The sequence below is a fragment of the Cottoperca gobio genome, chromosome 19, assembly GCF_900634415.1.
Source record: "Cottoperca gobio chromosome 19, fCotGob3.1, whole genome shotgun sequence".
Classification (NCBI taxonomy): Eukaryota; Metazoa; Chordata; class Actinopteri; order Perciformes; family Bovichtidae; genus Cottoperca; species Cottoperca gobio.
This window is the reverse complement of record NC_041373.1, coordinates 4,759,993-4,782,810: the sequence shown is the minus strand read 5'-3', so window position 1 is coordinate 4,782,810 and position 22,818 is coordinate 4,759,993. Positions and strand designations below refer to the sequence as shown.

At 40.2% G+C, this 22,818-nt stretch overlaps 1 protein-coding gene across 1 annotated transcript; it reads left to right on the top strand.

Annotated features, from left to right (window-relative positions):
- The first annotated feature begins 1,648 nt into the window (after positions 1–1,648).
- On the top strand, positions 1,649–18,773 carry nploc4 (NPL4 homolog, ubiquitin recognition factor). The gene is made up of 17 exons (XM_029456570.1): positions 1,649–1,841; positions 2,573–2,653; positions 5,056–5,165; positions 5,303–5,539; positions 5,616–5,664; positions 5,790–5,884; positions 5,971–6,094; positions 6,638–6,817; positions 6,976–7,062; positions 7,815–7,886; positions 7,975–8,101; positions 11,736–11,896; positions 12,148–12,219; positions 12,349–12,441; positions 14,531–14,647; positions 14,897–14,999; positions 15,816–18,773. Exons 1-17 carry the CDS (start codon positions 1,827–1,829, stop codon positions 15,974–15,976), a joined length of 1,884 nt encoding a protein of 627 aa, XP_029312430.1. The 5' UTR covers positions 1,649–1,826; the 3' UTR covers positions 15,977–18,773.
- Positions 18,774–22,818: the final 4,045 nt, after the last annotated feature.

The window sequence follows — 22,818 nt, the reverse complement described above, 5'->3', positions numbered from 1 at the left end:
TTCTGCAGTCCACACACAACATCTGCTCAAGTTTAGCATCCGTTTCTCACATCTTCACTAGATCTGCACTGTTGCACTAAACTGCCAGCATCCTTTTCTCTTCTTCTAGCTGAGTGTAAGCGTTCAGTTTGACAATGTTAATAAGTATGTATCATTCATCATTTTCTCAAACTTACAACTCATCTTAGCTGAAGAGGTACAGTATCTTCCATCATTGTGTTAGCTTGTGTTTCACATCCCTTCTAATTTGTATATCTCCCTTGTATAATATGAATGTATATGAAAATGTGTATTTTATGTTTATTTCTCATACTTCCACACAACACTGTTGTGCCCTGTGTGTTTATATTTGTCTTTTTAAGATCAATATTTTAGCAATTTCATCTTTCATCCATCATTCAATGTTAGATTAATCTGTTTTCATTTCATTGTCATTTCATCTCCATCCCTGATCCTTCATTCTGTTCATAGACAGACAACCTGTTGTACACATAAGATTAATGCAGGCACTACTTGAGTTGCTTTTCAACTTCTACCCTCAATTTTGTTGTCCTGACTTTATCTTTCAAAACATTATTCAAATCAAGAAGAAAATAACATAAAAGTTGTTAACTTTGCCCTGATGATATAAAGCTTGTGATGGAAGATTATTATTATTTTTAAATAAATATGTTTTCAATGATTGCACTGTAGTTATGAGGGGGTGGCAGAGGGATGAGTGGGATGGATGTTTCAGTACACGCTCTGACCTGAAGGGATGAATATGGAGCTATGTCCTTTCTACAAGATGTGGAAAAAAATAAAGCATAAAAACAGGAAATTAAAAATGGAGATTTAATTATTCACATCAAAATTTCTCCTTTGATTATGAGTCAATACTTTGATGCTTATCAATGTTTATTTCGGTCAGTGCATACATACTTGTATGAATGTAAACATAAAAACAACATTTCACACAACGAACACCAAAACATTTAAAGTTTCTTAATATAATATAATATTATATTATATCAGCCCTGCCAGATCAAGAAATTAGAGTACTGTTGTTAGAAATAGTTTACAATGTTAAGGTACATGTACTATACTGACAACATTAATAATTTAAGCGTTGAGAATATAAACATAGCATCTCTCCATACAATAGATGATACATTGTATTATTATAGTGAATAAATGTTATTCGTTTTTCATATTGTGCACACTGCAAACTACAATTTAAATGACAGCTTTATTTTATGCCCAGAAAACCAGGAACCAACAGTTCTGTGCTGGAAAATGTCTGTGTATCTTGTTTTTGCATCAAATTGATTCAATTTTGATTACACATATGGACAATATAAGCTAACATAATTAAGGATTTTGAAACAGGGTCCCATTGCAAGTCAGGGCCTCAAATTGCAATTAATAAAATTATGTGCAACTAATTGACATGCAGGTGGGCCCTTGTAGGTTTGGTGCCAGCTAGTTGGTAATCAAGACTGGGTCCTGTTCTCCATAAATGTATAATATTTTACAACATTTTAATGTGTGTGGCTGCTTTGTTACACAGTGTCCTCTACATTGTAGTTGTAGTACAATATGTATGACTGTAATTAAAAAGAGAAGTGGAACGTGCCTTTTCATGTAGAAAAAAAAACTTTGTTTCGGCCGTGGTCGCTTCGGTGTAGGACCGGTGAGAAACGGTCGGTCGCTAATGTCTGCAACACCCGGTGTTTGAGTTGTGGGATGGAGTTTCGTTGACAGACAGTAACGCTACGTGAAATTTGTATTTAGTGTCTCTGTCTACTAACGCAGCGATATCTATCGGGAGCACTCCCCTGAGCAACATGGCAGATACTATTGTAAGTAATAAGGCATGTTCTATTAACGGCAGTGAGGGGTCGACTCGGCTAACGTTAGCTAGCTTGTTAGCCGAAGTCTGGAGTGATGAGGCAGCAGAATTAGCTTGGTAGCTAACAGTCGCTTGCTATCATTAGCAAAGAGTGACTGAGGCCTGTTTAGCTAACCGGCTAATATTAGCTATTTGGCTAGCTGACGACATCCCAATAACAATGCATCGTTTGAAAAAACCTAAAGCTATACAACTAGCAAATTTAGGAATACAAATATCTGGAACATTGTTTAGCATGCTCAACCTATTAGATAAACATTAGCTAGAATATGCTCGTTGGATGTAATGGAAGCCATGGTGTTGTTGATTTATTAAAAGTTGACTGCGAATAAGCCCCCCACACCGTGACAGCTTCAGTTACCGATGTCTGGTTCAAAGTCGACATCTTAATGTCCCAATACAAAAGCTCTTAGTTGTAAAGTAGAGGCTCCTAGGCTAACGTTAACATTACTTTTTTGCATTGTCATCGTTGTCATAATATCATGACACTGACACCGCTGTAAAGAGGGGGATTAGTGCCCTTGTTTTGTCTGACAGGTGTTGGAAAGTCATATTGAAACTGTTTAGTCCCACGTTATTTTTGTTTGCAAATAACTAACAATTGAGCTTTCTATCCCAATTGTTTAAACTGGTAAATTAGACCACTGAATACCGCTTATGCCTTTTTTTGTTTTTGTTTAGATCATCAGGGTGCAATCCCCAGATGGGATGAAGAAAATTACTTCTACCAAGCGGGATACAGCTACTGCTTTTTTAAAGAAGGTACTGTATAAAACACAAAACCGTTTTCCAGTCAGAATGGGTCATACTGTCAAATCACACGACCCTCTTTTTAAAAGCCATCTGTGTTTGCAAGGCATGTACATCCCATCTTTTAAGCCTACAGTAATGCAGGCCCCGAAGCAGTAATTGTTGTCACAAAGTACACTTGTGTTTTCCTGGATTTTGCCTGTGCCTGCTCATTGTTCATTTATGTAAAAAGCTGTGCAGAAAGTTCCAGAGCAGTTCGGTCCTGCACTGCATCTGTGTGATCTGCTGGCTTCTAGGGCTTCACATATTTGCAAAGCCAATATTAAAATGCACTCAGTTCGGCCTTTCTGCTGCTTTTAAGTATACTGCTAAAATACAACAAATTGCTTGTTGAATTTAAAGAAAATATTTATTAAATTGTTATTTCCCCCCAAAAAATTGTCTTCAACAAATTGAACTGAACACAAAAGACTGTATATTGTGCAGCCCTACTAGCTTCCATGATTAATACGTGGCTTGCGATGGAGTTTTGTGTTTGGGGAATGTAGTGGATGCATTACATTTTGTCATCACAGCTGCTTACAAGGTTGTGGATAGAATAATAGATAGATAGAATAATAAATGCTTAAAAAAGATAATTTGGTCCTGAGTTGTTATGTTTGTAAGAACTATTCTTTCTTAGTTTGGTTTCATCTGACCTATATTCATACATTAGCACTCAAAGATAATTGCCGGAACAAATGCATTTGAATCAATGGACTTGAAAAACATAAAAATAGAACCGTATTCCAGCAGCAGACCAGTCACAGCGGAGCATTGCAGCAGCACCTCATTAAAAATGTATGTTTCCATGTGGAGGAAGGATGGTGTAGCCTGCAGATCAATGTAGGGAGTAGTGTTCATTCCCTGCGGATGTGCAGCCACGGATGGTTGGAATAGAAAACCATGGGTTTGAAGCAGAGACAGTCTGAGAGCCCTGCAGGTTTTATTTTTGCAACTGGAATGAAATAAAAGGAGCTCAAAGTGATGTTCTGTGTCCTAGAGTCTGACAGTATACAGTGTCACCCAGCATACAGTAATAATATCTTACAGTGTTCTTTTGTGTGGATTGAGAGAAATCATGACTGTTCTTATGTGGACATGAATAACCCATTTATAATTGCATTTTTGGAGTGTTCCGTTTATATGTTTGAACATGTAAACACCATATCCGGTTTTCTGAAAGCAGGATAAGCCCGGTTATCGAGCACCACCGACTATCTGCGCAGGCACGGCTTCAGCCAAGTGACGTAACAGAAATACAAATAATGATGGCAACAAGAGAAACTGAGTTTTGTCTTTTGGTAATGAAAGGCTGCTTATCTTCATCCACTGCTCCCCTATCCTACATAGTGACGGTGACAGACACCGGTGTGGAGGACACAGTGCAGCTGCTTTCAGGAATAGCTCAGTTTGTAGAGTGCGTGTGAGTGCATGCAGAGAGAGAGGTGGTCGACGATCTTTGGGCGATCAGAGCGGTAAGGAAATTAGCAGTTAAGTTGTCAAGAGGTTGTAAATGTGTAGTGTTTAATATTTCATATTGCTCATCGCTGGTTTGTTTTTGTAAACATCACAACACCTGAGCAAATAGAATGCAGTATTCAGTAACCAGGTTACTAGTATCAATCATTTATTCAGGGAATATGAAAATCCTGATTCCTCTGTAAACATCATATCCTGAATAAATGATCGTCACCAGGATTAGACTCATAAACAGGTTCTTCATGACTTTATGCTCAAATCACCTCAATGCTTCCGCTTGTTTCCGACACTGACCTTAACGATAAAGGAAAACCAGTGGTAGGTGGTTTGTGGTGGTTTGTTGGTTTACATGTCATGGGGTCGATGCAGCTGTCTTAGATATTCTTTCTGTATTAGGTGTCATTATGAGTTCAGTTTTCATACCAAGATGATCATTCTGCTCTTTTGAAGGCACACCTGAAGTGATGAAATACAGGCAAATGAGCAGCGCCCGGCTGATTGCCCGCCTGATACGTGATGTGGTGATTAAAGTGCCATGGGACACTGTGTTGGCCGACCAGCTCAATGTACTCTTAATATCTTAGTTTGGCTCACACTGTGATGACCTTAAGAGGTGTTCCTCCTCCAGGCTGAGATTCTCTCGTTCTATGAGGCTCTATGCTAATCTGCCTCTGTAGGGTGACTGGCATTGTTTGAACAGTGGACACCTTCACACGTTCATTTGAATTCTTTCCTCGAGTGGATTTCAAGGAAGGAGAATATTTCTGAGACATTATTTGATCCTCTCATCATTAAATGCATTTCATGGTGTTCAAAGTAGTAGTATTTTGGCCAATATTTGACACAATGTAGTCGTCCAGTCTAATCAGCACACGGAATTATTTCTCCCTTAGGTGGCCAAAGAGTTTGGGTTAAATTCTATTGGGTTTTCTGTTTACCTGAACCGCAACAAGACCGAAGAACTCCTTTCCCAGAATAAAACTCTGAACCTGCTTAAGATCAAGTAAGTAAACGTGTTGTGCATTAGTAAAGTCGAGATCATCACGCATTAAACTTGAGTCATTGAAAAGACACTGTAGAAATTAAATTAAATCATTCTAAACAATTAGGATACACATACTAATCGTTTTGTCTTTGTAGGCATGGCGACATGCTTTATCTGGTCCCTTCAGGATCCCCTACCTCCTCAGGGGAGGTGATGGACACTGCCACCCCACACTCATCTACATCCCTACCATCCGTCTCATCTTCCTCGTCCTCTTCTTCGTCCTCCATGATCCCCCGGTCCTTCTCAGCGCCTCAGGTCCAGGAGGACGAGATTGATCAGTATCTGACCAAGCAAGACGGCAAGATCTACAGGAACAAAGATCCACAGCTGTAAGAAGAAGATCTACAGCAAACATACAAATGAAATGCAAACGTCAGATACCTAATGATTGTTTTCGTGTTACAGATGTCACCATGGTTCTCTTGGAAAATGTGTGCACTGTGTACCGTTAGAGGTAAGAGAATTCATTCTTGTTTAGTTGTTTTCCTCTTTAACTAGACTTCCTGTAATGCTAGCATCACTACTGTAAGACAGGTTCATTCTGATTTAACTTTTTAAAACTGCCTTTTTCTTTGTCAGCCTTTTGACGAAGACTACCTGAATCACCTCGACCCACCAGTGAAGCACATGTCATTCCACGCATACCTTCGGAAGCTGACTGGTGGAGCCGATAAGTGAGAAGTCATAATAATATAATAGATCAATAAATACACATTTTTAAATCCTAGTCAAATTTTAAAAATGTTTTCCTCTCTTGCAGAGGGAAGTTTGCAGCTTTGGAGAACATCAGCTGTAAGATCAAGTCGGGCTGTGAGGGCCACCCTCCCTGGCCTGAGGGGATCTGCACCAAGTGCCAGCCCAGTGCCCTCACACTGAGCAGACAAGTAAGTGACCAAGTCTATATGTCTGTAATGAAGCATTCTGATCAGGATCTATTTAATGTGTAGCACTATTTATTTAACCATTGTTAACATTGTATATTAAGTATTACATTTAAAAGATGAGGGCCGCCCCAGTAGCTCACATGGTGGAGCACGTGCCCCATGTGTCAGGACTGTCCTTACTGCAGCGGTGTGGGTTCGATCCTGGCCCGGACACTTTGCTGCGTGTCGTTCTGTCCCCTTCCTTTCCTGCCTCTCCAAGCTCTCACTATCAAATAAAAAATATATTCAAAATAAAATGAAGAGATGAGAGGGCACAGACGCTGGCTCGGCTCTGTGACTTCAACAGGCTGTGAAATTGTAGCCGTTGAGTCTTTATAGAGACCACCAATCCAACTATTTAGAACGAATATTTGCAGATAACGATCGGTGGCCAATTGATAAGAGCAGGCTTGGTTGTAATGTTTTGTATGCGACATTGTCAACAGTGGAAATTAAATCCCAAATACTGTTGCATGTATTTAGCTTTCTCTGTTTTTCTCCCAGAAATACAGACACGTGGACAGCATCATGTTTGAGAACCACACCATCGCTGACCGCTTCTTGGACTTCTGGAGGAAGACGGGCAGTCAGAGGATGGGATACTTGTACGGCAGGTTCACTGAGCACAAAGACATCCCTCTGGGCATCAGAGCTGAGGTGGCTGCCATCTACGAGCCACCTCAGGTAAGAGATTCACTCTAAACATATCACAGTAATATTTGAGTTCCTTGTGACACTATGTTTAGTGTACACCTTTTTCCTGCCATCAACAAATGGAAGTAGTTATTAACCTTTTCTAACTGTTTTTGTTTTAATTTGATTGTGACACTGCTGTGTTGCAGAATGCCAGTCAGAACAGCCTGGAGCTGGTGGAGGATCCTAAAGCTGCAGCTGTGGATGAAATCGCCGCCAAACTGGGCCTGTGCAAGGTTGGCCGTCTTTTTTTGGTTGCTCTGTTTGTTGACACTGTGTCCCAATCACCTTTTTAAGACAAAGTGTTTTCTTACCTTCACACCGAGTACTGACAGTTTGCAGTCCAGCAGTTTGACAAACTTCAAATTCAAGGCTCAAGGCAGATTTGTGCTTCTCCTTCAAGGTGCTCCGGCTTTATACCTGTGGCACAGGAACTGATTTATAATTCGTCAAAGAATTTATCCCGTTCAACCTTTTTTTATTTTATTTTTTTTAATGCAACGCAAACTGCTTCACATTGATCTGTTACACATGAATTATTGTTAGTTTACCTTGGTGTGAATGGCCATATCTAAACCAGGATAGAAAAAGGGACACGCAGGATGCTGGTGCTGTGTGAACGTCACTAACGCTTCCTGTTCTGGACGTGTTCTCCTTTTGTGACGTATGAATTAAGATGATTTTACTCTTAATATTTTGGGATGCAACTAATGATTATTTCCATTATTGATTAATCTGCTGATTATGTCAGAAAATAGTGAAATATAAGTCCACAACAACGTTTTAAAGTACAAAACCCAAATATATTCAGTTTACTATAAAACAAAAAAAACAGCAAATATTCACATTTAAAAAGCTGTAAATTACATTTTGGCATTTTTGCTTGAACAAATTACAGGAATAATTCATTTATATATATTTATTTTCACAGATTAATCAAGTAATTATTTCTACTCAGTGAATCTGTTTTCCTTTCTGTGGTTTTCAGGTGGGCTGGATCTTCACTGACCTGCTGTCTGAGGACACGAGGATAGGCACTGTCCGCTACACGAGAAACAATGTGAGCTGCACTCGCTCAGACGACCTGTTCATCACACTAATATGCTTCTTTCCCCTCAATGTTTTGACATGGTCCTTTCTGCTGTCAGGACTCGCACTATCTGAGCGCAGAGGAGTGCATCACAGCGGGATACTTCCAGAATCTACATTCAAACCCTTGCAGACTCTCTCGAGACGGCCATTTTGGCTCTAAATTTGTGACGGTGGTGGCAACAGGTACGTCTTTGTTCACTCTGAGGATAAAGTGAGAGCTAACTATTACCATTGATACTGAAATTCTTGCCTAAGCCATGACATGTGGTATGAGTAAATGCTTGTTTAAATAAGATAAAATGATATGCTGATGTATACAATGCTAGCTATCTACACTGATATGGACTGGGTAATGTGTTAGGAACGAAAGGATGCCACTTCGTTTAATGGAAATAAAATGTATCAACCTACAGAGCGCTAAATTCAAAGACACCTCGAAAATCAAAGTGAAACAATGATGCGGCAGGCTCGTCCATTTTACTGAAATTCCATTGCAGCAACTAAAAATGGTACTCAGTACTGTGTATTGCCCCCCATGTGCTCGTATGCATGCCTGACAACGTCGGGGCTCCTAATGAGACGACGGATGGTGTCCTGGGGTATCTCCTCCCAGATCTGGACCAGGGCATCACTCAGCTCCTGGACAGTCTGAGGTGCAACCTGGCGGCGTCGGATGGACTGAAACATGATGTCCCAGAGGTTTTCTTTGGATTTAGGTCAGGCGAGCGTGGGGGCTAGTCAATGGTATCAATTCCTTCATCCTCCGGGAACTGCCTGTATACTCTCGCCACATGAGGCCGGGCATTGTCGTGAACCAGGATGAAATTAGGACCCACTGCACCAGCGTAGGGTCTCACAGTCAGTCAGGGTGCCGTCGTCTAGCCTGTAGAGGTCTGTGCGTCCCTCTATGGATATGCCTCTCCAGATCATCACTGACCCACCACCAAACCGCTCATGCTGTTACAGGCAGCATAACATTCTCCACGGCTTCTCCAGACCCTTTCATGTCTGTCACATGTCCTCAGGGTGAACCTGCTCTCATCTGTGAAAAGCACAGGGCGCCCGTGGCGGACCTGCCAATTCTGGTGTTCAGCCCCACGGTTCCGGGCAGAGGGCAGAGGGCTCACTAGAGGCTGTCGGGCCCTCGGGCCACCCTCATGAAGTCTGTTTCTGATTGTTTGGTCAGAGACATTCACATCAGTGGCCTGCTGGAGGTCATTTTGTACGGCTCTGGCAGTGCTCATCCTGTTCCTCTTTCCACCTTGAATTTCAGGCAGGGCTCTGTTGACAAGGCGCAGCGCCCTGCCAAGACAATGGTAGGGGAAACACTGGGTTAAGGAACTTCTACGGCCCTGTCCAGCTCTCCTAGAGTAACTGCCTGTCTCCTGGAATCTCCTCCATGCTCTTGAGAGCAACCTTCTGGCAATGGCACGTATTGATGTGGACTGGAGGAGTTGGACTGCGTGTGTAACCTCTGTAGGGTTGAGGTATCGCCTCATGCTACCAGTAGTGATGCTGACCCTAGCCAAATGCAAAACTAGTGAAAAACAGTCAGAAAGATGAGGAGGGAAAAAATGTCATTGGACTCCACCTGGAAAACCATTCCTGTTTTGGGGGTCGTCTCATTGTTGCTCCTCTAGTGCACCTGTTGTTAATTTCATTAACACCAAAGCAACTGAAACTCATTAACAACCCTCTCTGATACTTAACTGACCAGATCAATATCCCAGAAGTTTAATTGACTTGAAGCTATACTCTGATTCAAAAGTCTTCCCTTAATTAGTTTGAGCAGTGTATAATAAGACGATTAGAAGACATAGAAATCCTCCTTTTCAAAGGTCCGTTTGCCTTTCCCTCCCACAGATTACACGGAGAGTAAATTTAAATTTAGTGGTCATCCGTCATTGTTTTAGGGCTGCAACTAACGATTATTCTCATGAATTAATCTGCAGATTATTTCCTATCTTAATCGTTTAGTCAGAAAATAGTGAAATGGTGTTCATCCCAGTGACTCAAAGTACAACGTGATGTCTTTCAATGTTTTGTTTTTAAGTCCCAAACCCAAAGAATTCTCTTTAATATGATATCAAGCAGAACATATCCATATTTGAGAAGGAAAGATTTCTGACATTTTGCATGAAAAATGACTCCTACGATTAATCGATTTATCAAAATAGTTGGCGATCATTATTCTGAGGATCAACTAATGGTTACAGCGCTACATTGTTTACAGTCTTAACTTTAAGCCTAGTGGGTCGCCCCGGTCCCTCACCTGGTAGAGTACTATGTACTAAAGGTATTAAACAAAAAGCTTTCAGCTTTAAGCCTCACATGTAATTGCAAAACTTGCAGTACTGATAAACGTCACCTCTTCTTCCAGAGCTGCAAATTACTCTGAATTACTGTCAATTTATTTTAAGTGCAACCCATTAAATGTATTTATTTATAATCAAAACGCACATCAATTAACATTTCTGTAAATTTGGCTTATTTTCAACTGCAGTCCTATGCGAGAAGTTTTAAAACTATTGACGTGAGGGTCAACATTTACGGATAGAAGACAACATTACATTAAAGGTCATATAGCAGACGCTCTTATCCAGAGAGACTTACAGTGAACTAAGTACAGGGACAGTCTCCCTGGAGCAGCTCAGGGTTAAGTACCTTGCTCAGGGTAATGGTGGCAGCCTGGTATTGAACTCCCAACCTTCTAGTGTTTTGTGTGGAAGGCGTACCACTAGACCACTAGGCCATCACCATGTTTTTTTCTCTCCAGTGTCTGCATTGTGTGCGTAGTCATTTTTGCCAGATGCTCTCTGGTCTGTAGGATTGAGAGCACGTGTTTACACTTTCCCTGCTTTACAACCTTGCAGGACCACCTTCTATATTTGTTCCAGGAAAAGCACAACACTTAGTTACCTCATCACTGTCATTTGCATTACTCAGGCACTGGCAGCCAAATCTGACGTGATTGCTTCACATCTGATGCCAGCATTGCAAAGTCCATCTGTTTTACTTTCCCTAAAAAATCTGTTTGCAAATTAGATTCATGTGTTAACCCATTTAGACCTCAGGCGTCCTGTTAAAACCTTCTAAAACCTAACCATTGTTTGAAAACAACTTCCTAAAACTGGAGGGTTTTCTGAAAAACTGACGTTTACTAAAACATTTATTTCTCAACCTCTGAAGCAGATAATCATTTTTTTTATCAATAATCAAAACTAAATTTAACTGGAAATGTTGACCAATATTTCCAGCCATCAAGTAACAACAAACATTTAATGGTTCTAGCTTCTCGTATCATGACTGCTCCAATACTACATTTAATATTAATACATTTTAAGGTATCTTCATTTGTCATGGGCGTTTCAAATGTTCTAGAAAAATTAAGTGATAAGTAAACAACAGTTGTGCGTACTTCAACAGCTGACACAAGCTGTGTCATGAGGGCTATAAAAGTCTGACAAATGTTATCAAAGATAAGAACGTTTGTTACAGCAGCTCAAGAGTCTAAAAAAGTGATTTAAATGATAAATAAAAAATAAAACAAGATTTAAAAAGAACAAGATGCAAATAAAATAACATATCTATATACATTTATACAGCTTTCACATATTGCACAGGATACGTGCATGATGTGTAGAATTGTATTAGAAAAAAGGACACGGACTGATGTTAGTGACGGGTTCTGTTAAAAAGTCTAAACGGATATAAAGGAGCTCTACGCAACAGCTGATTGAGTCAACAGTAAAAGACAGTGGTTACGATTATTCTTCACCCAACTAAGTGCATTTGTCTGTCTCTGCTGTGTGTGCAGGTGGTCCAGATAACCAGGTGCACTTTGAAGGATATCAGGTGTCCAATCAGTGCATGGCTTTGGTGAGAGACGAGTGCCTACTGCCCTGCAAAGACGCCCCTGAGCTGGGCTTCGCTAAAGAGTCCACCCCCGAGCAGTACGTACCGGACGTCTTCTTCAAGGTGAGACTTCATACATGTCGCCACAACCTTTGGTAACTCTCCATATTATAAAATGGTGTATGGTTTGTTTTTGAGAATACACAATGACTGAGCATTACACAAACGATTGAACCGCTTGTCTCTTTAGCAGAATAACTTACTTGGTGCCATGTATTATTAGTCTATTCGTGCAGATGTTTGTATCCAGATGTTAAGATTATTAGTTTTTTAGTGAGCCTACTTTTTTTTCTTCTCCTCCTTCCATACAAAAGGACACAGACAAGTTTGGAAACAATGTCACGTTTCTAGCCCGGCCTCTTCCTGTGGAGTACCTTATCATAGATGTGAGTACCATTTTATTCTCTGGTCTACAGGCCTATGGATTTTATTCATTCGGTATCTATTCTTATTAATACAATGTACTCGCACTGCCTCTTTAGATACATGATGTCCCTGTTTCTTTTTCTTTTCAGATAACTACCACTTTTCCAAAGGACCCCCAGTACACCTTCTGCTCTACGCAACGCTTCCCCATTGAGAACCGTGATATCCTGGGAGAGACACAAGTATGTCATTTCTGGATAAACTAAACCAAATACAAGGTTCTGGCTAAATTAATCAATTAATTTTCTCTGTAAAATATAGTTTTGTTGTATTTAAAGAAATGTAGGAGATGTATCTTCACAGGCTGAAACAGTAAGAACACCAATGGGCCTCATTCACTAATCACTTCCTAAAGGCCCTGTCACACATCCGTATGACAGAAACGTATGCTAGAGTATATGAAATATTGGCAATGGGTTGATATAAATTAAGGGTAAGTTGTGATCGTTTGAAGGAGGCAGACGATAAGCCGAACACGGCCAGACGTACGGCCCTGTTACACAGTTCCGTATGGCAGAAACATGCCGCCGTATATGAAAAGTAGCTCAAAATGTGTCAGAGTCCAAATACGTCCAACTTTCCCACAGCGGTGTTGTAGCTGACGTATACATAACAAATTATTATACGTATGTCAAACCTATTGATATCGTATCACTTACCTATTTAAAACGTATCAGAGCGTCTGGCCAACGGAGCTGGAAAAGTACCATTTGGTTGACGTCATGCTGATGCTGGAGAACGACTAGAATGTACTCTTGTCTCAGCCTCTCAGCATCCTCCATGCTCTCTGATGCTGGGTTGATGTATTCATCAAGACGTGCTGTGAAGAAGTGAGGATGAGCTACTCACAGGGACCCTATATACTATATTCAAACCCCAATAAGCTCTCAAAACGCTAACTGAACGCTAGCTGTACTGAAACACGTTTAATAAGTTACTCCGTCGTCAGGCATAATGTTAACATAGGGTAGGAATAGGTTATCCACTCGTTATCAATAAATTGGCTGTAGGATACACTACAGCCTATATCTAACGTACCTCTAACGTAGTCACGTAGGTATTCACGTACTGTATTTACGTAGGTAAATATTCACGTACGTATTCCATATTCACGTATGTCTAACGTAACGTAACGTCTGCATATCTTATGAAGCACACGTTGGGTACGTCCGGTAATTTTGAACATGCTCAAAACATCAGCGTTCAACAACGCACCCCAGCGTAACACAGTGAGCTCTTAACGAATACTACTTGTACCTTACCTTATATCTACGTACACCAGCGTGTTGCCGATATTTTGTATACGCCATATTTTTGTATAAGTTATGCATTCGTTGGGCATTCGTCTGATACATTTTGTATAAGTAAGTGATGCTCTATCAATAGGTTAGACATGCGTATCTGTATATGTTCACTTTTCCGATCCGTTGGACGTATTTGGACTCTGACAAATTTTCGTATGCGCCAGAATACGTTTCTGCCATACGGAGATGTGTGACAGGACCTTTAGATTGTTCTTAAATTTGTTCTTGAGAAAGGTCCTCAGAAAAGTTTGGGTCAGATTCATGGCGTGTTCTTAAACCGCAGAGTTGTTGGTGCCTTTGTTCTTATAATGACGAAGCCTGTTGTCTTTGTAAATTGAAAGCGTGTTCCAGCTGATCTTAATTAGCAGGTAAATGTCCCGCCAATCCCCATTAAAGGACATGAGACTGCAGAGCTGTGTGCACACTCAGAAAGGAAAAGGAAAGTTGAGAGAATTAAGTCAAGAGTTCCCAAAATGAAGGGTAAAAAGGTTGGAGCACTGGACTCCAAATGTAAAAACTAAATTCTGAAAGTAGTTCTGAAGTGAAAGCCAAACAAGCTTCATATTTAGTGACGTCAGTCGTGCATATAAAAGCGCTAACTCATTACTCATGTAGTGGTTAAGTGCTGTGTAGTGTTTTTTTATTTGAAAGGATCATAATGCTTTATACATAATAAATAAATAATACAAATATTATTGTAACTAAAAAATAATACATTTGTAGAATTGAAGAAAACGTAAACAATTATTCTAACAAGACATTTCACATAACAAAACATTGGTGAATCCTGAAAACTGCGTAAATGGTTTTTATGAAGAACAGGTCATGTGATCTGATCACGCCGGCGTGACGGTCGACTCCTCAGGGTTAAGAACCCAAAGTTCCTTCCAACAAATCCAAAGTTGTTCTATTTACAGTACATGTATTGTGTGTAGAAATGGAAAAGTGTCTGTTTGTGTGTCTGCAGAATTTCCACAGTTTAGCAACATACCTGTCCCAGTGCACCTCCACGGCATTCCTGGACATCGTGTCAGACTTCCACCTGCTCCTCTTCCTCGTCACCAATGAAGTCATGCCTCTGAGAGTAAGTCGACACTTCTATTTGTTTTCCATTTGTAAAGCAGAAAATGGGTTAAATAAGCCCACGTTCTTTTCCAGTCTGGAAATGGTTACTGGTGTCCGGATGGTTTCACTCAGACCCATCATGCTGATAGTAATTCAAACTGGCCCGTGGCCCATCATGAAGATCAAAGTCCAGTCTTGCGAAACAACGCATGTGTATGTATTTTTTGAATGTTCTAGTCGATAGATGAGAGTTTGTTTGTTTGTGCAGGACAGCATCGGCTTGCTACTGGATGCAGTGAGGACCTCTGATGAAGATCTGGCACAGACCTGGAAGAAGTCGGAGCAGTGGGCCACCATCGAGCAGCTGTGCAGTAAGTCTTAAACTGTGAATCAATTGAGTTACAGAAATCTTTGATAACCTATCAATTGCTCAAGTCATTTATAAAACAGCTTTGTCAATCATTCGCTGATTTAAGGATCTCAAATGAGAGGAATTGCAGCTCTCTGTTAAATATCTTACAATGTGTTTTGGAAATGTCAAAACTCCAGCATCACTTGTAGAATAAACAGCGTTACTACGGGTGATGAAATCCTTAAACATTTATATTTGAATGTGGTTTTTTTAAGGTTTGAAAAGTGCTTAGATTTTGAATAAAGTGCTTGAAATGTAGGTTCTCTAGGATGCAGAGTCTACCTATAAACAAGGTACACCTTTTTGAAACATGGCACTTTGTTGTGTTTTCCTTTTTAATTTGTCACCCTTCTGTAGAACGCCGTCACAAAACAACATCTTGGTTGTAGCACAAGAACATCTAATTTAATCTGTGCAATAATCAGTGTACTGTATGTAAATATGTCATTTACCACAGCTGTAAAGTGCCGGAACAGCTTGCAAATGCACCTTGAAATGCTTGACAAGCACTTGAATTTGACTTTTCTAAAAGGTGTCAGAACCCTGTGTAAAGAACAACTTTATCTTCAGACCAAGACGTTGTCGTTTAGGACCAAAAACCTGCAAAACCAAAAGGCCTAGTTGGTCTGACAAAACAAGCGACCCGAGGTCACTTTGGTCTCTGGCAACTTAATGGGCACGTTTCACATGTTTATAAAACACAATGAGTTCAATGAGAAATGTTATTTAATAGTGGCTGTCCTAATGTTGTGTAATCCCTCTCCTGTCCTCCCAGGTACTGTGGGCGGGCAGCCCTCCAGCTCTCAGGGTTACGGGGCCATGGGCGGCTCCTCGGTCCCCGCCTCCTCCTCAGCCATGTGGTCCTGCCTCCACTGCACCTTCATGAACCAGCCTGGCACAGAGCACTGTGAAATGTGCAGCCTGCCCCGCAGTTAAAAACCCCTGCCCTCCCCCCCCCCCCATCCGCTGCCCTGAAGTCATCCCGCCCAGCCCTCCTCTTAACTCGCCAATGACATCGCTGCACCAGGGCGAACTGCGAGATTTGGATGCCCTTTTTTGTTTTGTTTCCTTTCGCCTCGCTCTGAAGCCTTCCCATCTCACAGGCTGCTGTTACCTGTGAAAGGGATGCACTCGTTTACATCGAATTCACTGAGTTAATAAAATAAAACCAGACTGTGTTTTTATTTCTGTCTCCCTCCTCACAGCGGCTCTCGTGAGTGGCGGGGCTCGTTAAGGTTTAAGCACTTTTTTTGGCTGAGGCCCCTTTCCCTCAACCCACAGCCCCCCTGAATAATCAGCCCCTCAAATAAATCCTGCTGTGACTCAAGACAACAGCAAAGACTCGAGTGTTTGGAGGTTCTCTCACATCAGTGCCCCTCTCACTCTCACAACGTCTTCTGGAATATCTTGCTGTGTATAAATACATATGAGGAATGATACTGTTATTTAATTAGTGCTTTTTCTTTTTTTCTTTTTTATCTGATTGTAGCGATACCTTAAAGTTTTGAATCTTCAGCATGGCCCCTACTCAGTCAGGTTTCTATGGGTCCTTGTCTCTTTGACAAACCCCTTAAAGTACAATCATTGGTCAAAGCTCATCCCTGAAAACTCTTAAAGAGCTCCAGACTAAGTAGAGTTTATATTTTCAGTGTTAAATTACTTTGAAAAAGAATTCCCAGAGTTGAAAAGCCGTTCACCCCTAACTCCTCCTCCATTACCTGTTGGACTGATGTCCCACCAACTTAAAGTGGTTCCTAAAGATCTTTTGTTGGAATTGCAGCTGTTGGATTTGGTGGTTTGAACTTGAGCAGGCACAATATGTAGCTTATTTTATCAGCTGTATGTTCTGCCTCTGATAAAACTCCCAAGGACACCATCCATCGTCGTCTTCATTATTATTACTGACTTGCATTGTATCAGCCGTGAGGTGCTTCTAGAAACAACCATTGCTCGCCACTTTCCCCTCTGTCCGCTCCCTGCCTGTGGTTTCTTTATCTGTTGTTTAGTGACTGGTCAAAAGGAGTCGGACCATAACTTAAGGTCCTCCGCTGATGGGGGCCCCGCTGGGTTTTTCCATCCCTCAGCCTTCAAAGACTTTGCTGCTCTGAAGGGTCGCAGGTCACCACAGGGAGAATAAGATACCGATCATTTCACTTGTCTCATGTGATGTCGGCGCGTCACATCTTTAGGCAGGATGACGATCAGTGTTTAAGAAAATAACCTTGAAGTTAGCGTCGTCTGCTTTTGGTTGTGCAGATAATTGTTAGGTGAACTTTGAGCAGGAGGCTGATGACCAGGTTGTGGTTTTCTCCACTTTGTAGAGCTTCGGTTGCCAGTGGTGTGGAAGAGGCTGAGCCTGAAAACAATGTGAAAAGAACTTAACGCTCCTCGATGGCGTTAGAAAGGCAAGCGGGACCAGTTCACAATAAATTGCAAAAAAATACAATTCTAATTGTAGTTAGTCATACAAACAGAAAATGTTTTGTTTTATTGTAAATAATTTCAGTGAACTTACTCTTGAACATATTAGTCAGCAGTCGGCATATAAGGATAGTTTGTTAAAACGGGTTCTTTTATTGCTTTTATGATCCCTTTCTTTCGTGAGACGAATATTGGGACCAAAACTTGTGAGATCATTTGAGTCGTAAAAGTTAAGCTCTGGTTGCACATCGTGGACATGTTAACATCTGGCAGAACAATGTTACTTTAAGCCGCTCCGCCTATATGCTCGTAGCATTTCTAAACTGCACCCATCCAGAGAAATGGACCACAGTGGTACAGTCCATACACAGCTGTGTGGGGGTCTTGGTGAGCTGGTGTGGCCACAGGAAGAAGATTTTTAGTGCCATCGCCTGTAGTCCCGAGGTGAACACGTCCACATTTAAAAGCTCAACAGCATCTCAACGCCAGTGTACTTTTGAAGATCATATTTTACGTATGTGATCTTGACGAATGCAATTGAAATTTTTCAAGTGGTCTAAAATTGGAGAATTGTCAACTTTTGTTTTACAGATCATATGTGAAAAGTTGATGCTAAAAACAAACAAGCTGCACATTTTCCATATTTACACTTTTTGGAATGACCAAAAAATGATATATTTTTTGCCGATCTCTTTTAATCCACGTCCTTGGTGTTTGCTGCTGACTCATGCAGACTGACAACATTCTCAAACCTTTTATCACAACTTTCATGTTTACCTTTTTCCCCTCATATCTTTGTGCACATGAAATAGTTTCAGTTTATGCTAAAATGATGTTCCGACCGGCAGAAGCTGAGTGACTCACTAAATCCTGTTTCTTCGGGATTGTCGACGGGGAAAGGGGCCTCACGGTTAAGAGGGCGAGTCGATTATTGCAGATTTGCTATTTATGAATTTATGAGACGTGTGCTTCTTTGTAAGAGCTTGACAGTAATTCCATTGATGAAGTGAGAATATATTTTTAGCTGTAGGTTAATTTGAAAAAAAAATGTGTGTGTTTTTCTTTGCCCGGTGATATCATTCTTGCCCCCCGGTGTGAGTTCTTAAGAGCGATTTACCTTATGTCATGCTAACGGGCGGCAGTGACCTTTTCCTTTTGTATTGATCCAGGGGCCGTTTGCTGAGCAAGCATGCTCTTGGACTTACAGACGGTCCTCACGTTCCACTGAGCTAACGGAGGACCCTGAACGTTGTATGCTGTTGACCTGGATTTGAAACAAAATAATAATAAATAAAAAAACAACAACAAAAAATTCTTACTGCTGATAATAGTGTCTTTGATTTGTTAGCTGTCTGGTTAGATGCAATCATAAAAGTCCAAAGAAAGGCAAAGTTGTGTTTTTAAATCATTTTGAGTTTGTCATTTGATGCATATTTAGGAAAATAATAAACAACAAATGACAATTCAAAGTTTCGAAAACCACTTCTAGACTATATGACCAGAAGTGTTTGGACACCTCATCACTTTGGTTTTAGGATTGTTTTTCATGGTTTGGAAAAAACTTATATTATATTAGTGTGTTTCCAACTTAGTGTCAAAACGACGTCAGGAGGGAGGTCGGGAGAGGTGAAGTACAGGCTTATACACCTCCTCTCAACTTAAGGAGAAAACAATAACAAAGAAAATTGTAGAAAAAACATCAATTACAAAAATCCATGACAAGAAGAAGCACACAAACTAGCCAATCAAAACACAACAATCAAATAACATGAACAAATTAAACTGCAGATATCGATATTTTGGAGTTTAACAAATCGGATGACAATATTTTGGCTGATGGTGAATCTTTTTACTTGATACGGAACCCTTCGATTCGTTTTTTTTATATAATAATTTAAACCAAAATACACTGGAGCGTTTTACACATCAACCTTTCAGTGCTCTCAAGTGGACAAAGATGGGGCACTGCTTTATATGACCTCAAATCTGGTTTGGTATTGTTGACTCATCAATTATTTGTTTTGATCAGTGTTTCCAAAAGTAAAATAAAAGTCTTCATATATTCAGTTTACTGTCATAGAGGAGAAAAGAAACCAGAAAATATTCACATTTAAGAAGCTGATGTGGAGGATTTTACTCAAACCGTTAATCAATTATCTAAAATAGTTGGCGATTAATTTAATAGTTGACAACTTATCTCGTAATCTTTGCAGCTCTATCCATATCATGTAGTTAGATTCTTGAGTCATGACATTTGGTAGTTCTACCACAGTCAACAATACTTAATATGACTTAATATGTGTAAAGGTACTAAAGTCTCCAGGGTACATGCTGATTTCACTGCCATAACAGATGTTTTTACAAGTGATCAGAGCAGGTGGAGTGCAGTGGAAGTGATCCTCAACATCACACACTCGGCGCGCTCTGGGCTGCAGATGGACAACAGATGAAGAACAGGAATGTGGAAGTTGGACGTGGTCGTAAAAAAACGACGTGTCTGTACATCATGTTGCAGCGTTTACACTTCATAAACATTTTTATTTTTATTTTTTTTCTCTGAACGTGTTCTGCCTTGTTTCACTCGAACAGAAATGCACTGACCCCGAAGAGACATAAAATAACTACGATGTTGTTTATGAAGCGTTGACAAATTATTCCTCAAACTTCTTGTTACTTTGATGCAGAAACTAGAAGTGAAGGATTAAAGAGGCAAAGACTTGTGATAGAAAACAGACTGAAAGAGCAGCTTTAAGCTTGACTTTGAAGTGAAGTCCTGATATATGAGGCTCAGGATGAGTGGGAGTGGAGACTGAAGAAGACACTCCTCTGCCGAGAATAGCCCCTTCATCATCTTGTACTTCACTGGATTATTTGACTTGGGACTGCCACTGCAGGTACGTTTTCCACATGATTATTACTTCAGATGAAGTTGTATCTCTACACTTGTATAATGAGAGGCAGTTTCTTGCACATTCTGAATGTCGTTGATAGTAAAATGCACTTGTAGATGAACGTGTGCGTTAGTTTAAGGATGAACACCGCCGGAGTCCTGCTCATTTTATCGGTGACTCTGTGTGCTGCTCAGAAGAAGAAAACAACCCCGAGAGCAGAGTGGGATTTCAGGAATGAAGGTGAGCAGTTCAAAAATAAATATGTTTTTGTTTTGGAGATTTCCTACTTTTCCTTCACTTCTTTTCAATGGGAAATATTTAATTCCTCAATCTCAGTAAATCGGCTACTTATGGTGATTGGCAGGTGAACATTTGTCTTGTTTTAACACTGGAGTAAAGTGCTTTATACGCTTTTTATGTTACTATGTTTTAACAGTATGCAGGTCCTAAATAGACTTTAAGATAGTCAATGAAATGCGGTTCAGTTATTAGTTATTAGTATATGTGGCATTTATGGGACTCTAACTCTGTAGACATTTTAAACACAACCTTAAGATGTATTTATAACATTGCTTTCTCTTAAAGTGATATTTAATCTTGTCTTTTTAAATTTAAATGTATCCTATTTTATGGTATTTACCTGTGTTTTTTTGCAAATGTTCATGATTATTGGCTTTTATGGAAAGTGGATTGTGTTGCATTTTATGCAGGAATTATGAAATAGTTTATTATTATTATTATTATTATTATTATTATTATTATTATTATTATTATTATTATTATTATTATTATTATTATATAATTTAGGTGTCTAAAAACTTTTCAACTACAAAGCCCAGTTTGAAGCCAGATGTCTTTTGAACTGCAAATCACTAAATCTGATCACTTTTAGTTTAGATTTTACATTCAGTATTTGTTCAACTTGTGTATCTAATATCATGTTTCTTCATTCTATCCCTTTGTTATCTTTTCCTTCTACGTTCCTTCTTTCTTTTCTTTTCCTTTCAGTTCGTCTCTCTGTCCTCCCCCCCCCCCTGCTGCCCATTCTGATCAGAAATACATTTAACTATTAATAATTTGCCTTTAAATCATAAACTGAATACAGACATTTTTCTCGTACTACAGTCATTTTTCACTGAGCTGTTACCTATTTGTTCCATTTGAATAATGACTTTGTAATAATATCAGTAGCAAACATATTCAATAAGTATGTTTTCTTTGATTTTGATTAAGAACTGATTCTGCGCCTGCTCTGTGTTTCGCTTTGGTTCTTTCTGAATGTAGCAGAGCGAGTGAACACCAGAGGATGTGCTAACCTCACGTTGGTGTTAGACAACTGGAAATATGCCATCATGACGCAGGTCAAAGATCTGCTCCTTCATGACCACAACACTGTGCTGCCTGACTATGGACGGTGAGGACCCGTTCTGTTTTCATTTTAAACAGAATGCATGGAGGGAGTACTGAACAGGCCCAAAGTGTCAGAGGACCTGCAAAATATCACTTGTACCAAGCAACTTCAAAGACACACAAAATAACTACAAAGAAACACAAAAAGACCACAAAATAACTCAAAAGAGCCACAACATTAACACAAAGAGAACAATGGACCACAAAGAAACACAAGACAACCACAAATAGACACAAAATATATAGAAAAAGGTGCAAAACAAACACAAAGAGCGTCTCATAATCCGTCATGTAATTATTTGACTTACATAAGACTCTCTTTTTGTTTAATATTCTCCTCTCACTTTGTCGTTGTGGGTGTAAGTTGCTTGTAGTGTGATCAATGAGAGTTCATGTCCCATCCCTCAGCATCCAGCCGCTGTCGGACGCCCTGGGAGATCTCTACAAGGAGTTCAACGCCCTGAAAGAGCGTCTCTCTGAGCTGTCAGACAAGTTTGAGGGAGTGGAGGGCTTCGTGGACGATGTGCGATCTAGAAGGAAGCCTGCACCGCCCCGAGGTGAAGCCCGACCACCGGGATCACTGCCAGGGGAGCTGGTGGCTGCAGGCACCGATGCAGGAGGTCAAGGAAGGAGGAGAAGGGTCGTAATTCGGAGAATGATGAAACCTGCTGCTTCACAGGACTGAAGCATGAACTTGAGATGAAGCGTGTGGAGTAATGTCACGTTTAAAGCAGGAAATCGCTCCTATAATAGTCTCAAAATCCATTCATAAAGCTTTCTGCTAAAGACAGGTGAGGTCATTTCCCTTCTCTTGTTGTGAAACTCTTGTTTTCACTGGTGCAGTTACATCACCTGTCTAAATGGAAGAATAGGGACATTTCTTGATTACAAAAAGCTAAATTGCAGGACATAAAACCCGAAAGAGAACAGGTGAAACTGCCACAGTTGACACACTATCTAAATAATAAAATGTAACTTTTGTTCTGAGCTTTGAAGTATTCTTTTGGCTGTGAAACTACTCCCACAAGGGCGGAAACATATTTGATTCCACTGTTA

What these genes read in the sequence shown, in the direction of transcription:
- nploc4 (XM_029456570.1), top strand. An exon ending in TGTGACGGTGGTGGCAACAG is followed by an intron (nt 8,102 to 11,735) that starts GTACGTCTTTGT and finishes CTGTGTGTGCAG; the next exon opens with GTGGTCCAGATAACCAGGTG. An exon ending in ATATCCTGGGAGAGACACAA is followed by an intron (nt 12,442 to 14,530) that starts GTATGTCATTTC and finishes GTGTGTCTGCAG; the next exon opens with AATTTCCACAGTTTAGCAAC.